Genomic DNA, 17,844 nt, shown 5'->3' with positions numbered 1-17,844 from the left:
GGGTTATCTCCAAGATTGTTTTACTTTTATCAAAATGCTACATATTTAGAATTTCTTTTTTTGATGTATGGAGTGGTTGTATTAGCAACTTCAAACCTACGTACTTCAAAAGAAAATAAAAAATAAAAACTTAGCATGGACTAGTTAAATAATATATCAAACCCCTTCATTATTGTAATTTTCCAAGTATGGAGCAGTTCGATATTAGCAAAATCAACCACTTATTACTTCTTTCTTTTTTTGGTTTAAATGCAATTATAGCAAAAAACAAATTTTTTAATTGTCTTTCTCAATCTACTGTGAAAACACCATGACCGGTAAGTTAACCTTTCTCCAAAAAAAAGAAAACAACATGTTTGGTTTCAATCCAGCAATTTAAAAATTAAAAAGAAAAAGGACAAAAGTGAGCAGCAGTTTAGTGATGCCAATGTCGAACAGCTCCAAACTTCTAAATGTTTAAGTATGGAACAATTCAAAATTAGCAACATCAAACCGCTCTACACTTAACTTTTTTTTTGTTAGTACAAAGCGGTTCAAAGTTGTTAATATTAGACCGCTCCATACATAAAGAATTTCCAAGTATGGAGCAGTTTGATTTCCTAATATAAAACCACCCTGGACATTACCAAAATTCAAAAAAATGAAAAAAACAAAAATGTTTGATGTTACTAACACTGAACCAGGGATGAAGCTCGAATAAAGAGAAACCAAAAAATAATACCCCAGCATTAAATTGGAAAAAACATGGACAACACAGTAATCCATAAATGTTTTCCAGTTGCACATAAATTTTTTAAAGAAAAAAGGAAAGACTGTCACTTGCAAGGTGTTTAACAAAACCTCTAAGGCATCCACAAAGGCCCAAAAGCATTTCAAAGCCTCAGAAAGCAACTCATGTAAATCCCATAACCATTCATACCATAATCAATTATCCAACTTCAATAGCACAGGCTGTGCTGCACAGCCCTGCTACCCCAAAACAACTGTGGAAAGACCATCAACCAACCACTTGTCTCAAAATCCATACAATGACAATAACCGTTAACAGCGAATTCCAATATGTATTTTATCATCAGATCAGCTAACAACAACCCACACCAAAATTTTACTGAAGGAAATGAAAAAGTACAACTCTTTCTCTCACTAAAAAATGAAAAATAAAAAAATAAAACGTGATTACATACCTTTGATCAGCTCTGAGGTGACGCCTTGGGGACAACTCCAGCTTGCACCGGGGGGGCCTGCGCTGCAGGAGCGGCATCAGAACCATACACTGGAGGCTGCGAATAGGCACCATACTGATCATTATAGGTTGGCGGGGCACCATAAGGTGCAGGCTGAGAAGCCACAGGAGCGCCATAGGATTGCTGCCCATAGCTAGGAGCTGATGGCGGTGGGCCACCATAACCGGGCTGAGTAGAGCCTACTTGAGGATTATAACCAGGCTGAATAGAGCCTGTTTGGGTGGTAGAGGCAGGCTGGCCAGTATAAAGAGGCTGCACAGGGGGCTTCTGCCCATAGTTTGTAGGAGGAACTGATGTAGGGCCGGCTTGCCCATAGCCAGCTTGGGGAGGAGGGTTCACATAAGGCTGAGAAGAAGGCGGTGCACCATAGCCAGTAGGACCTGCTTGGTTATAACCCACTGGTCCTGAAGCTTGCTGAGAGGAAGGGTTCTGAGGCCCATACGAGGAAGGAGGTGTGGGGCCAGCTTCATAGGGTGGAGGAGCACTATAGCTTTGTGTGTACCCTTGTTGAGGATTAGTTGGTTGCTGACCATAGCTCGGTTGAGTAGTGGTACTCGGCGCTTGATAGCTACCACCATAGCTTTGCTGGCCATAACCTTGAGCAACAGGTTGGTTGGGGTAACTGGGTTCTCCATATGATCCTTGCTGTGTATAGTTAGCAGGAGGAGGTTGCTGATTATAACCATAAGTGGTAGTGCTAGTACTGTTTGTATTATCCATCGAGCTTTGTTGGGTTCCTTGAGGTGGAGGTGCCTGTTGCTGTTGGCCATAGTAATCATAACTGGTGCCCTGTGGTGTTGGCTGAGAAGGAGCAGGGGGAGGTTGATCCCAACCAGAAGACGCTTGTTGAGGATAACCTGAGTAAGGGGGTTGAGGAAGGGTGCTATTAAACTGTGGTGCAGGTGGCGGTGTAGGATAAGCCCCTGTTTGTGGATAGCCATATCCAGGTTGTTGTGTTGGAGGTGGGCCAGGTGGGCCCCAGTTTGCTGGAGGGCGTGGGGGACGGTACCCTTGTTGAATATACCCTCCGCTCATTGGTGGGTTTCTGAGGCGGTTCTGTGAACAAAAAGTCTCGTTAGAAACCCAATAAACAATATTCAGCCAAAATACAAGCTTCAATAACTAAAAAAAGATACAACGGAAGAAATACCAACATGAATTATTTGATGTAAATCACATATGAATTATCAGACAAGCTAAGGAGCTAGACAGTAGACAATCAAATTCATAAAGGTTATGTTCACCATGGTAACAATAGAGTATACACCAATGCTGGTCAGTTTATCACCCAATAATAGGAGACCAACTTACCATAACGTGGAAGGTTTGAATTGTATGTCATACATGTGAGCCAGCAGGTCCCCCATCCTCCAACTGGGGTTTTGGAAGCATTGATTTGGAAAAGACAAACCAACAAACAGGAAATAGCATGTTTTCACTCCAAACCCAACTAGATCTATATTTCACACATACGTGATGGCTATTACTAAAGAAAATCATGTTACAAAGTCATGAAGCAGAAAGTGTCGTGATAGAGGTAATATAACGTGTATCAGTTTCCATTCAACTCATACATAGTAGCATTCTACAGATGTACAGAATTCAATGACTTAAACAGCCTAGGTAAAATAGAGAAGCAAATGAGCATCTATTAGTTGAACATGCATGGAAGCATCCTACGGATGTTTAGGATTCAGTAATTCAAAACGACATACTAGGTACTATATAGAAGCAAAGGAGTGCCTATTACTTGAGCCTTGATACCAAGCAAGGAAAATGTATTATGAGAAGGCTATCACTTGCTTTACAAATTTGTTTTCCTTACAGATTAATCACCAAGAAAACAATCATCAAACAGATGATGGTGAGAAGCGAAAGCAAACCATCAAAATGAGAAACAAGATGAAGGCGGTATTCACTCATCAGCTTCTGTAAAGTATTAGCCTGTTGGAAACTAGACAAGATGTGAATGGGTAGATGCATACAAAAATCCATTAATTTTCAAGAAAGACCAAAACAAGTCCTCAAAAGAAGTAGCACTTCTTCTCTTTTTTTAAAAGTGAACGCATGTACTTAAAATGACAAAGAACTCAAAGGCTTAACTGAAGCATATAATACAGATTACCCAAAAAAATAGACAAAATGATCATCTCACAAATATGATTTAAATAAGTTATCGAATAAAGAAAAAAAATCTCCATTTTCTATAAAACCAATTAAAAATAACAGATAAAATTTTTGAAAAATTACAGAAGACTCAAGCAAGGAATTCTTTTCCATTATTGGAATTCAGTCCAAAAACACTGCTTCATATACAATCTATGCTATTATTCTACGCATGGTTCATATATATGCGAGACACACCATGCTATGCCATGCTAAAACGAATACATTCTATGATATCTTCCCTATTTTTACTCTCTCATAATTTGAATTTAATGCATTACGAATTTTTAAAAAAACTCTAAGATAGAGGTAAATCACACCAAAATCTTATCAAAATAAAGTATCGTCTATTATATCTACATCATAGTAGTCATCCACTTCCTTGGCTCTTCCTGAGGAGCTTGCTCCCTTGACTACTCAGAGAGTAATCGGCATTACCACGGTCAATACTCAGGAAGTCAATGACTACACCATCGTCATTCCATGAGTACCCCTCAGCCACTCGAAACTGATACCTCATTATTCCACTCCAATTTATTGCATCTTTGATTAATTTTATCCCTTTTTACAATAACAAAGCATCTTAAAAGCTGACCCCAAATATTTGGAACAAGGCTCGGATGATAATGATGAAAGCATAATAAAATAAAACAAAAACTCTTTAACTTTAGTAAATGAATTTCTATTTAAAGTTTTAAAATTGACAAATATTTTTGGGCATGAGCGACGAGGGCTTGAAACCATGAACCTATTTAGATACTATAATGTGAGTTGTCATGAACCAAATCATCGTTCTAGACACTGAGAGCCTAAAATCATCTAAACTCAATTTGAAATCAAAGTCTACAAAAATAAAAACCAATTTAAAAGGTTCAAATGTTAATGAGATAGAGGACAAGACATGTTTTTACTTTGAACATAAGTAAAAATCAGTCTAAAGAGTATAAAGCAAAGGCTCTTAAAAGTTTATTGGGATAACATGATGAAGAGGAAAGTAAAAAATTTTGAGATTCTAATCCTAAAGCTCCTGGCAACCTATGATGCACAGATAAGAATAGAGACATGGACATGGGAAGCACAGATACAACTTGGCTTTCCTAAACCCAGGACATGGATAAGGGCATGGGTATCCTGTCTGGCATGTTGAAACCATAGGGATACAAAACCAAAGGAAACGAAAACATATCAGAATCTAACTTAGAAAAGCATCAATGTTTTCCTTTGAAAATGATACCAATACATTCAAAGGTTAAGACATTGTGTCACTCAAAGGGATGGGTGGGATTGTCAATATTCCAAATTTCATATAAAAATTTTAAAGCTACAAATTGGATAAATCACATCATGATAATTCTACAAAAAATATGGCCCAGCTAATAAGGAAAAAGAATGAAGAAGTAGGTTTTCCTCATCATGAAAAACGTATACCATAATATTATTGTACACGTTCATCCTTAATATTAGCTAGGTCATTTTGTAGAAAATAACTATTATAATTTTGTTTCACACCAAAGTGGGGACCCAAATCTTCATGAACTTCAGAAAGTAACAAGCAGGATACGGCGGAATTGCATCCCCAAAGTATTGTGTAGTAGCAACAATACTAAACCGTAACTACATTGGTATCTTGGACACACAGAGGGGTCCATGAATCATAGCCTACAATCTAGGGATGGAATGGTAGAGATAAACAAACCCTGTATCAAAAACACTGGATGATTATCTCTTATTTGTTTATTACCAAATCTATTTCCAAATCAATTCCTATACTACCAGACCGACCTTAAAATTATCCACTTTAAAAAGGAACCAAAGTAACCAAATATGAAATTGTCTGGTTAGAAAAGAACCAAATCAACCAAATTGTTTCTGAATCTTTTTTAGCAACAAACTCAGCAAATTTCCCAGCTCAGCTTTGCATGAAGACAGTTCCTCGCAAAAATGGCGCTCAGCTGAAGAGAAAAAGGGAAGGAATCGCATTGAATCTTGATTCTCGCGCTATTTGAACAATAATATCTTTTATCTATACTACATTTACATTCTCTACCCTTAGTTATGGGAAGTGCCTTCCACAAGGGATGGTCCAGCTCCAGACATAGAAACCCACACTTCTGAAGCCAGTATTACATGGGGTGTCAGAATTTAGTACATATCTAGGTGTCTAGTACGTGGGACCAAAAATCGAGTACTTCCCGACAAGTCCATACAAATACCACAGAATAAGATAATATATACTATAATTTCCTATAGTGGTGGAGCATTAAGAGGTAGGCATCACATTTTAGGAGCTAAGGAATTTTGAGTTCAAGCCTTATAGTAGTATTTTCTTTTGAAGAAAATAATGGTATCTGTAAATATAAGATAGTATCCCATGGTAACATAAAGCTACTTAGGTGGAGTGGTAGTGGTGGCCATCCATATTCAAGTGATCTAAGGCTCAAATCCTAGCCCCTAAAGCACTAATAATTGAAAATTACAAGTTATTGTATAAGACACTCGTGAAAGAAGTGTCAACATGGCACTACAAGCAAGTGATGCCACCCAACACGTACGGACAAGTGTCGAGCAGACGACACCAAAGAAGATAAAGTGTCAAGGTAAAACTGCCTAGATCTGATCCTCCTTGGGAACTCGCTTCTGATAATATGGGATCTTGATCCCATTTAGCATGCGATCATGATCCTTTGTCATTACATATATGAGTAGATCCTTCTTTTCTTATGTATAATTGATATATGATTAAATAAAATGTTAATTATAAAGATGCCTACAGTAACTAACTCACCATAACATAGTTATGTGTGCCTCTGTATTTGTAATATATATGTTGATTATATGCCTTATTCTTATAGGAGATCAGAGATATATCTCAAGGTTTCATGAACATCATCGAAATACTACATTGGCTTAAGGGTAATTTTAGATAACTTTCTCGTCATGGACCTACAATCTCAATTATTTTTGGTATGGGATGCGCAATATGGAATTTCTGTGTTATTTGCTTCTATAATATTGAAAGATAACTCACTTATTTTTTATTTTTTACAATTTCCCTTGTTTTATATGTTTGTATCATGTGTGTACTAATCTAAACTTAACCACCCTTCAAAATACAAAGGTTAAGATTAGATTTTTATGGGTTGTAAAAGGTGGATTCACTAAATATGTTGTTGCATACCAAGAAAATCGTTTTCTATAGGCAGCTTGGTCACTAAGTATGGGCACAATTGAATTATCATTAAAATATAAGGTATACTTTATCATCTTCATAAGGGTACAATTGACCATTTTAAAAAAGAAGGGTATTTGTACTAATAATGAATCGGAATACTTACTTATAAAATGTCATTGTACTTTTGGGAAAATGTCATTTAGTTACCTATAAAGCGTAACGTTTTACCAAGAGCAATGACTTTTAGGTAAATACATCCATCACAACGCACCTTAACATGAACACATTCTAACATAAGCACGCACCCGCACGCACTCGGTCACTAACTAGGGGCGCTCCCACTGAGATGGATAGGTAGGTATATACATAGTACATAATACCGATGTTCTAAGGGTGCTCCGACAGCGCTCCCAACACACACACACTAAATAGGGATGCTCCTTGGAGATGGATTCCAAGGTACATATATAACATACATAACACACAATACCGATGTTCTAAGGGTGCTTCAACAGCGCTCCCAACAAGCGATCCAATGTTCTCCCAAGGTAGGAAACATTAGGCAGGGTATATGTCCCTACCCCCACTCCTGACGACTATGGTTCTGTCACGCTCATCACACCTTAACTGAACTTTGTAGAGTACTAACTCTTAAGAAGCAAAAGGTTTTCTATGAAAGTACAAGAAAACTCAAAACGTCCCTATAAATATTAAAAAATGTCAATAGTTATAAAATTAGGATTTCTATTAGAAAATAAATTCAGGACATCTATTGGAGATTTGACTTTACTACTTAAAGTCTCTCTCCCTCTCTCTCTCTCTCACACACACACACACAACCCCACACACACATACACAGACCCATGCATCACATGGATAGAGAACTAAAAGAACAAAAAGTTCAATTTTAATGTGTCATAAAAAGGCCATTTGTGTTAATACAAACAAATAATATCATTCTCAAAGGACTGACCTCCCTCAACATCCAGGTATCATCATGACCATCAAAAACCCCAGTACAGGGCATAACTCATAACTATATTCCTATAGGTCTCAATCAACAAGATAAGCCAGAATTGATGGAAGTTTCAATATACACCTCCAAGAAACCATACATGATCTCTCTACATACTCCTTATATAGCAAACATCAATGAAATCCACAATATACCATTTAGATTCCAAACATATGGCTCAATTCTAGATGCCAGAAAAGAAAGATTATTCAAATTACATTCTCATGAAAGCATAATAGAAAACGATGAAAAGAAAACCAGAAGGTTGATCCCAACAACTATGTCAGCACAGTATGCCCAAGGTAAATTGATATTGTTGATCTTGAAACAAGAGCAAGCTGTGGACCATAAAAGGCCTAGCAAGAATTCCATTAAGAAAAATTCTCCAGTCATCAATACAATTAACGGTTCAAAAGGCAATTTCAGACAATTTCTGAAAATACAGGGAACATCAGAAACCTTTCCCAACTAAAAAAGTCAGCCAGCTACTCAACCTGCCAGTATACACATCTTAATTCCCACATATATTCCTTCAAAAGACTTACAAGGCAACCAATAGTCAAGGTTGAGCAGCGTACCAGCGTCATGCCATGTGGAATTCTTAAGGTTCAGAATAACATGATCCGCCCAATTTGTTTAAACCGTGTGTATCGAAGATCTTACAACCTGTTGATATATTTGAGCAACACCATGCTCGAAAAAAAAAAAAAAAAATACAAATTCTCAAAGCTCTCAAGTTATCAACAAGTTTTATCCTTCAGTCACTCGAATTAAGGGTGCAGCTAAAGTTCATCCAAATACAGGAGATCAGGAATACAAACGTCCTTCACATCAAAATATCATCTTGTGCATCAAGAGCCTCAATATTTTCACAAATAGAATAGAACCTGCTTACAAGAAGCTCAGATGCAACTATAGCAAGGCCAAAGAATCAGAGAATGGGTTATGGGATGATATACATCAATACAAAGTGTAACTCGGTTCCATTATTTGGAATAGATATAGCAATATATAATGCCGAACCAACCTCTATATCTACCACTTAATCCATCATTTGTGCAAGTCCAGAGAGATTACAGCATAAACCATGAATAAACAATGACAGCCACTGACATAAGCAGTTTAAGAAGATTACAGGCTCATTCACCCAGATATTACAACGGAGACATGTTGTGCAATAACGCATCCATGACACAACAGGTAGATAGTAGTAAGGCATTGATTCTGGCAGATGGTTACACGGGTCAAAAAATCAAAGGTCTCATAAAATTCACACAGGCAACTTATTCTAGGAGTTATGTGGCACAAACAAGTTAGTGCTCCTTCTTTCACAGAGCAATATAAAAATTGACAAAGAAGGGAAATATCATTAGTTTGAACAATGGCCTACCTGTTACCCCAAAATAAGGCCTCCACAAAAGACTATAGCAATCAACAGCTTTAACTACAATAACTAAAAACTAGACATGACATTGATTTTCCCCATGGTACAAAGCAGGACCAGTGAAGAACCAGTAATAAGAATAACAACCTTCCCGATGCTATTGAGGAAAAAAAAACCACAGATAGGTGTTCTATAAATGTTTGCCCAAACAGATTCTTGTTAATCCCACAAAACATCCTCTCTTGAGTCCAGCATGCATCACTAAGTTGTTAGTAAGAAGAAACAGTCCAATAAATCAGTACCTTAAACTTCTTAAGAGGATGGGGGTTCCATGAACCAGTCCTCCATTCTAAAAGTATTTTTGGCAGTCTTTTCTTAAAAGAAATTAATATATATGTATATATATATTTGGAGCCAATTTTTGAAAGTTAGTTTGAAATTTCAGAACTTTCAAGTAAACCAAACAATACCACAACGCAAACATAAGAAATCTAAACCATAAACAAAAACCTAATCAACAAGCCTTAGTAACTTAAAATCACAAAGATACATCATCAAAAGATGATAAGAGACCGTAATGTATTACTGATCACAAGTAACATACAATCAAACAATGCATAGAAAGTACTCAAATCATGTGACACAAAATGGAAAACTTCCTCATCCCAATTTTTAAACATGTCAATTGAGATAATACAGTTACAGATCACTTCAAGCAAATATAATCAATTCTTCACAGGAAGTACTTTGCACAAAAATCCAATGAGGAAAACAAAAGAAAGAAATCGCAAACTCAAAATATAAGAAGAAAGAAACTAAAATACAGTGAAAATGAAATTAAAAAAAATCATGAAAAATACAAACTAAACACTTTCAAGCAAGGACACTAAAATCTCAAGCCCAGAAACTGTAACATAAAGAAGGGCATAATAAGAAAAAGAAGATGAACATTCTAAAAACAAAATTTCTAACGTTCCCCCTCATGTTGATGCACACTTATCAGAAATAACCCATGCCCATGCTTTGTAAATTTTCATTGCCCAAGGCCACTAGAACCATGTCTTCAGATGCTTTTATCTTTATATGAGTATGAATCAAATCATCTTGACTCTAACAAAGTGGAAATCAACTCCTACATGCTATATCCGCTAGCAGAGCACTTGGTTTGCTGCGAGTGATAGCACAAACTAGTTGTTATACGCTGCTTTTTGCTACTTCTCAAGCACAAAACTAGGAAACCGAATCATTTTGGTGGGTGCCTTGGGTTCCCTAAGGGACAGAAGCTTTTAAGTAACAAACCAGTCACGCAACATCAAAGGGACAATGCAATTCCATAACCAAATAAAAAAAAAAAATCCCATGACCAAGGTTTTAAGAGCCCATAATTCCACATCCTTATAATGCACTATTATACATACACTTTAGGATTTCGTAAGACCTCCATGATTATGGCAATGCCTATGACCTTGAGTACCAAAAAGTTTGGCAGAAAAGCATATCTATTCTGTCAATTCTACATAAAATAATCAAGATGCAAATACAGCACAACAGCAGGATCATGCCACATGCATTGGCAGATTATGACAATCCACTCACTATAAAGGTCAGAAGGTGGACAAGCTTCCACAAAAAAAAAAAATCCACGCATGTAGCACCCTTTAAATATATTGATCACCCTTTAATAAATAGAAAGAAAAAACAGAGAAAATGTACATGAACAACACAAATACACAACCACACATTTTGCATCAATTATACACACCGAGTTGTATAGTTAACATCCATCATGAAACTAAGCAGTGTTCTACTGCATGAAGGAACCCAAAATGCCCCATACATCCTAGTTATAGTATGCTAGAGCTATATGCAGGAAATATGGATATAAATGCAATAGAAACTTGAAAAAACTATTTTCCACACACCTCACTGACTATGTCATTCACTAATTGCTTTGCCATTTCAATTTGTTCCTTGGTTCCATCAATCTGAACTGTCCTATCTGTTGATGCATCGCCAGGAGGGAGATGTAGAGGTATAAGCTGGAAAAAAAAAAAGAAATATCAAAACAGTGAACTTTTAGGAATTGCTAATCGACTTTGAGTAATTATGCTTGACTGTTAGATCAGATAGAAAGTTAAAACAACCACATGAAAATTTTCAAGACAGTTTAATAAAATAAGTCTATGAAAAACTCAACCATCAGTGACACTTCATACGAAGGGCAAGAGGCAATTTAAACATATCCAATGTATAAAAGTCCTTCACCCATCCACCTTCAGGATGCCAAGAGGAAGCCATATGTGGCAACCAAGGAACTACTTTCTACCTACCAAAATATCATGGGGAAAGCCAAAGGTTTAAGTGGAAATAGTAATGCAATACAACTTAATCTACGAGCACCAGCTCCAGTTCAAACAATCCTCAAAGTTCACAGTGACTATCACTGAATAATGAAGCTTCGAATACCAAACAAAAATGACAATGACAGTAAAGGAAATAAAAAAATAGAAAGTGGATGCAGAAAATAAAGGATTATGAAACAAGGTTCAAGCAATTTCTTTTGAAAAATTAGGACATTAACACAGAGCTACATCTGACAACAAGGTTAATATCAAGATGGTTTCTGAATTTCCTAGTAATCCTTGAAATATTAGCGGAACACCATAAAAAACACCCAGGATAATGGCTGAAAACTCTCATATAACTTGGAAAACAGCTGATTTATCAGAGAAAAGTAGACAGGAGACTAGCTAAGCAACGTTGAAAGGCACCTCAGATTTTGGGAAGACAATATGGTCAACATACATAGATTCAAAAAGCGGACCTCCCAGCTCCTAGGCTGTCCAGAAGGCTTGGGCGCATCGCCCAGGCCTAGGCGGCCAAACTGAGCGGTCTGTCCCTGGGTGGCCGCCGAGGCAAGTGCCCAGCGTCCAACCCTGGCCCAAGGCCTGCGCCCAGCCCAGAGGCAGAAAAAAAAACCGTGAGGGTATTTTGAGTCCCTTTTTTTTGTTTTTAAGCCCCAAAAAGTAGGGTTTTAGGTACATTTGAAACCTAAACCTTGTTTGAGCCAAATTTAGAGAGAGAAAACCATCAAAAAAACCAAAAAAACTAGATTGTGGTGAATTTTTTAAGACCGAAGGATCATTCAAAGTTAAGCAAAATTCATAAAAACATCACCCATCAGTATTATATTTACTTTTTGATGTTTTGCAAAGTTATTAGTGGGTGTTTTAGAAAATTTTGAGTATTTAGAAGCAACTTTGAGGTGGCAGTTTGAAGATTGAGCAATCAAACTCAAAGTAAGTGATTTTTTTTTATTGCTTTAGTAATTTGCATTATTTTTGAGATGTCTTTTTCGGGATCTCATAAGAGTGGTGATCCTGGTTGGAAATACGGCTATAACCCAGATCCTAACGATAAAAATTACATAAGATGCAAGTTTTGTGAAAAGGATACAAAAGGGGGCGTAAACCAGTTCAAGAAACATCTTGCCAATATCAATGTTGCCCCATGTAAAAAGACTACTGATGCTGTTAAAGAGGAAATAAAGAAATTTTTGGACATGGTGAAAATGAAAATAGATGAGAGAATTGCCGCTATAGCAGATATTAGGTCCGACGTTCGAGTCAATTATGATGATGATGATAGTGATGAAAAAAGGATTGGGAAGGGATGTCAAGAGGTTGAGCAATTCATTATTAGAGAAAAGGGGAAGGGAGTTGTAGTTGCTTTTGGTTATGGGGCTAAGAAGCCTCGGGTTAGAGGTCCTATGGATAATTTTTTACCTCGGCCTGACCCCAAGGTTGCAAGAGAGAAACAAAAAAACAAACCACCATTGAAAATAGAATCAAGAACGAAGAGAGAGATAGAGTTGTGTATTATTTGGCTATATGGTTTTATGAGGCGGGCATTCCTTTCAATACCACTAGCTTGAGTGGCTTCTATGCTGCGATAGAGGCAGTTGGCCAATTTGGCCCTGGGATAAAACCGCCAACCCCATATGAGCTTTCAGAGCCTTTTTAAAAAAAGGCAGTGAATGCCACGAAGGAAGCTGTAAAACTTAAGAAGGATGCATGGGCTCCATATGGGGTTTCTATTATGACTGATGCTTGAAGTGATAGAAAGAGAAAAAGTCAGATGAATTTGCTTGTGAATTGTCCTGCAGGAACTGTTTTTTTTTGGGTCTATTGATGCCTCTGATCATATCCATGATGCCCATTACATGTCTCAAGTGATAGAGAAGGGAATCAAGGAGGTTAGGGAGCAGCTTGTTGTACAAGTTGTCATAGACAATGCTGCTCCTAATGTTGTTGCATCTAATTTGTTGCGCATAGCATATCCTAGAACCTTTTGGACACCATGTGCAACACATTATACAGACCTCATGCTTGAGGCTCTTAGCAGTTTAACCGAGATATCAGGTGCAGTGAAGAAGGCCAAGTATGTCACAAATTTCATTCATAGCCACCATCTCACCCTCAGCATGATGCGTACCTTTACAAATAAGAAAGAGATTGTGAGGCCTGGGGTCACGAGATTTGCGACCAGGTACTTATGCCTTGATAGCATACATTCGAAGAGAGTACAGTTGGGCAAATGTTTATCTCAGATGAGTGGAGAGCATGCAAATGGTCTAAGGATCAGGTTGGGAAGAAGGTAAGAGATATTATACTTTTGACGGGGTAAGGCCGTAAGGGTAATTTGTATAATTTTATAAATAATACATGAACCATAGATATTGGATTTTAATTAATTTCATTTGATTTTGTTAGCTTCATACAAAGAAAAGGAACAAGCTTGAATCAAAGAGGCTCAATGACCTAGCCTATGTCAAGTACAATCGATTCTTGAAGGACAGGTTTGCTAAGCGAGATAAGATAGACCCTATCAGATCAAAAAATATGGACCATGCTATGGAGTGGTAAGTTGATGATGATGAGGTCGAAGGGCATGAAGGATTGACATGGGACATGGTCATAGATTCTTAAGGGACATCAGCTGACCCTCCTAGGGCCACTAGATCTTCTGCACAGAGAACAAGGATGGAGGAAGAGGAGGAAGAAGAGGCTGATTCAAAAGGGACGGAGGAGGACAGGGACGACCAATATGTCGAGGAGAGTGACGACGTTGTCAACTCCGATGAATATGATGCCAATGCAGCTGACCCAAGATTTTCTTATGGTGAATGAATGATGATTGATGAATGTTGATTGTTGACTAATTATTAAACTTTGAAGTTTGAACTTTGATTGAAGTATTGTGTATTGATTATTGAACTATTGAAGATTCTTTGAGTCTTAAAATATTACTTTCATAGTTTGATAGTTTCATTTTCATAATTCAATTTTGTTTTTTTCCTCATGGTGGTCAAGTGGTGTATTGCAGTGCTGGTGTGATACTATTTGATAACTTGCTTTGATAATTTGGTTGGTTGGAAAATTTTAAGTTTTAATTGGATATGGAGCATGAACCGACTTATGGATTATGGTTATGGAGTGTGCTAAATGCTACATAATATGTGAGATAATTTGAATTACGTCAAAATGTAATTAATGCAGAATTGCAGAATGCCAGAATTCTTATTTGGATTCAACTAGGCCGCCCAGGTTCTGAGTGCCTGCCTAGGCGCTGGGCGGCCTGGACCCCCCAAGCTGCCCAATACCGGCCTAACGCTTTTTCAAACAATGTCAACATATTAGGCAGAGGGTTAAAAAATTCACCAAAATACACATTATGGGAGAAGGCTGTTAACCTGAATACGAGCTCCAGACTGACTTTGCATATTCTTAATTGTCTCACCACCTTTGCCTATGATCAAACCCACCTGAAGATGAGAACATATAATTCAGAACCTCTTCATTCATACCAAACCAGGAATTGCTTAATTGACAAATGATGATACATGCCTTGTTATTTGGAACTTTCAGTACAAATTGCTCACTTCCAGAATGAGCAGTACCAAACCTTCGAGCAAGTATGCCAGATCCCCCTGCTTCAGCCTGAAATAAAATAGCATGTTTTGAGAGGGAAAAAATAAAAATTGTGTAATCACAAATAGGAAGCTATTTATCAGAGAACCCTTGCAAATGGTGATTTAATACTGCACTCTTCTAATTTTTGTGCACATGTCATAAATGGTAGGAAGGGCACTTTCTAATTTCACCCATCCACCCAAAAAGTTCTCTTAAAAAAAAAAGATAAAAAAGCACATACCATTCGAAACTATTGGCTATTTAAAGAACTTATATTTTATAGTGCACAATCAAAGCTATAAGAACTCATGAGCTATTGATGTTACCAACACCATCATTTGAGTTGTTTGATTTTAAAAATATATTGATAATTCTCATTTTTTGTAGTTACATCAAATTGTTTTTACAAATATCGACATCTTGTACACAAGGATTACTAAATAGGTCCATATCTTCTAGCGGAGAGGCAATCTCAGAAAGCATCCCTCTTTGCCAATTTTGAGAAAAATATGGAAAAGTGCTCCTTAAATGTCCAATACTGATAAGTCATCAGTGTGCATCATAGAAACAAACAACTCTACCCACACACAAGTCATAAGTGCATATTATTAAAAAAAGCAACTGCCAATGGTTGTTCAAATAAAAAACCCCTAAATTAAATTATGTGATACACCCGATAATGACATTATAACAAGTCAAATGCAGAACTTAAAGAAAAGTATGTGAAATACCAAGTAACCAAATAAGTCAACACATACAAGAAATGAACTTTAGGAAGCAAGTGCCAACAAGTATAGGACGCGGAGAAACATACCTCAGCAAGGACATCATTGATCAACTGTTCAGCCTTGCTGATTTGCTCAGGAGTACCCAAGAGTTCTACAGGCCTTGTTTGAGATGTTGGGTCAGCATCCATGTCTCTTGTTACTTGAATTTTGGCACCAGACTGGAGTTGAAGATATTTGATTGTATCGCCACTCTTCCCAATGATAACACCAACCTGTACAACAACAGTCATATCGTAGAAGCAATAACTCCATCAACATGTGAAACACAAATTGCACAGCACAAACAGGTACTAGGTGAATACCCTGCCATTTGGTATTTCAATCTTTTTACTTGTTCCTTGAAAGCCATATGCACCTGGGTATGTTGAAGGTGGAAGCGCGTTACCCTGTGAATTGATCATATGCGAACCAGGAAGCTTTTGACCAAGGTCTAAAGAAATAAAAAATAAGAAAAAAAATTAAACTTCAAAACTATAAATGACAATAAATTGGTTACAAATAAATGATAAACTCTTAGAAAATCCAGCACATAACCACAACTAGAAGCATACAAATACAACAAAATATCAATATACAAACAGTAATGTTCTGCCTTTCACTGAGAAACTTATTGTGGAAAATAAATATAAGACGCTCACTCATATAATACCTATATGCAAGCCTGAATAGGATTGTGTTGTGTGTGTAAACGAATGGAGGAATGTAGAGTAGTTCATAAGAGTACTCCCCATTTATGTATTAGTAGCCAAAGAACAAAAGGAGTGGAGCAAAATGTACCCGAAGGTGTTGAAGACCTACATGAAGTTTGTATTGAAATGAAAGAGTGAAGTTTCATTACATTGTGTCGTATCTCTTTATCCTATTGATAGGATATAGAAACAGAGAGAGAAAGGGAGCGAGAGAATACTAAGAATGAGATGCAGAGAATAAGAGATTGAGAAAAGAGTGACAGGGGTTAAGTTCAGCAAATAGGTGTAGGATTGCAGGTTAGGTATGTAGGCAAAGAGAAATGCAGAAAAGAGGGGGAGAGAGAGAGAGAGAGAGAACAAAACGAGGGGAAAGAGAGCGAAGGGTAAGATGGAGATCAAAAAGAGAACTGACACCGGAGAGAGAGAGGCGTTACAGAGAGAGAGAGATAAGGGGGCCAAGTAATGAACTAATGATATATGAAGGCCGAACTAATGATATATGAAGACCGAGTGCTTCAGGAAAAAGCAACACACAGAAGAGAGAGAGAGAGGTTAACAAATAACTAATGACGCAATGCTGCATAGAGAAAGAGAAATGCCACCGACAGAGAAGAGAGAGAGAGAGGGAGAGATAGCGCAATGGGTTACACAGAGCGAGAGATGGTGAAGCGAACTTACCAACCGAAGGCCGATATCCATCGGCACCCTTCTCAGTTCCATCATCAACTCGAACACGCTTAGCATCTGCATTCCCCACAAGCCTGGCCACTATCTCCTGCGCTTTCTGCTTCGCTATCTCGATCTCCTCTGGCACAACTCCACCTCCATTGCTATTACTCAAATCATAGGCAGGCTTCTCTCCTGAATCAGGAGGAGGAGAAGAAAAACCAGTCGGTCTTCGAGGACCAGCAGTTGTAGGGTCTTCAAACTTTCGCTTGTTCTCACTTCGAGAAGAGAACTGGAGCTCCTCCGCCATGGCTCCCAAACCCTAGCTCAAAAGCCGTAGCCCACTAACCTAAAGCCAGGAGAAATATGCTTCAGAAAACCTAGCCCGAGAAGTTCTTAGAAACCCCGGTTCTAATGCAATGCGGAGAAAACCCTAAATAGCGCTTTAACCAGTGTGACGAAGAATAGAGGGAAAGGCTTGACCTGTGCCTTTTGCTCTACCGCCCTTGTTTTGGGTTTGTGATTAATGGGAACGTTCGCCTTTCATACATTTTAAAGTGACACCGATTTTTGGTCCATATTTTTTTCGATATTTCAGTAAAGGAAGAAGTTTATATAGAGCCGAGGTTCTAAACAATCGCATTCGAACCTACCTCAAAAATTTCACTAGACGATATCCTTTTCCTACTTAAAAATCTTCAAATTTATCATCTCGACATCAAGATGCATAGACATAAAAAAAAATTTA

General features: G+C 37.5%; 1 protein-coding gene across 2 annotated transcripts; it reads right to left on the bottom strand.

Annotated features, from left to right (window-relative positions):
- Positions 1 to 883: 883 nt before the first annotated feature.
- LOC18443754 (uncharacterized) lies at positions 884 to 17,612 on the bottom strand. Of its 2 annotated transcripts, XM_006853936.4 has the most exons (7): positions 17,109 to 17,612; positions 16,044 to 16,171; positions 15,768 to 15,953; positions 14,888 to 14,980; positions 14,734 to 14,805; positions 10,904 to 11,020; positions 884 to 2,300 (listed from the first exon to the last, which is right to left on the bottom strand). In XM_006853936.4, the coding sequence occupies exons 1-7, from the start codon at positions 17,404 to 17,406 to the stop codon at positions 1,191 to 1,193; spliced, it is 2,004 nt and encodes a 667-aa protein (XP_006853998.1). In that variant the 5' UTR covers positions 17,407 to 17,612; the 3' UTR covers positions 884 to 1,190. The 2 variants fall into 2 exon arrangements, with proteins under 2 accessions (XP_006853998.1, XP_088723434.1); XM_088867308.1 differs by lacking the exons at positions 14,888 to 14,980; positions 15,768 to 15,953; positions 16,044 to 16,171; positions 17,109 to 17,612 and having other exon boundaries at positions 8,176 to 11,020; positions 14,734 to 14,807.
- Between the last annotated feature and the right edge of the window lie 232 nt (positions 17,613 to 17,844).

Source organism: Amborella trichopoda, chromosome 5, assembly GCF_054954075.1.
Source record: "Amborella trichopoda isolate Santa Cruz 75 chromosome 5, AtrichopodaSantaCruz75HAP2 v2.0, whole genome shotgun sequence".
In the NCBI taxonomy this organism is placed as follows: domain Eukaryota; kingdom Viridiplantae; phylum Streptophyta; class Magnoliopsida; order Amborellales; family Amborellaceae; genus Amborella; species Amborella trichopoda.
This window is presented reverse-complemented; position numbering and strand designations above follow the sequence as displayed.

What these genes read in the sequence shown, in the direction of transcription:
- LOC18443754 (XM_006853936.4), bottom strand. Translation starts at nt 17,406, where the DNA reads ATGGCGGAGGAGCTCCAGTTCTCTTCTCGAAGTGAGAACAAGCGAAAG. An exon ending in TTGAAATACCAAATGGCAGG is followed by an intron (nt 15,954 to 16,043) that starts GTATTCACCTAG and finishes GTTGTTGTACAG; the next exon opens with GTTGGTGTTATCATTGGGAA. An exon ending in AGTCTGGAGCTCGTATTCAG is followed by an intron (nt 11,021 to 14,733) that starts GTTAACAGCCTT and finishes TTTTTTTTCCAG; the next exon opens with CTTATACCTCTACATCTCCC.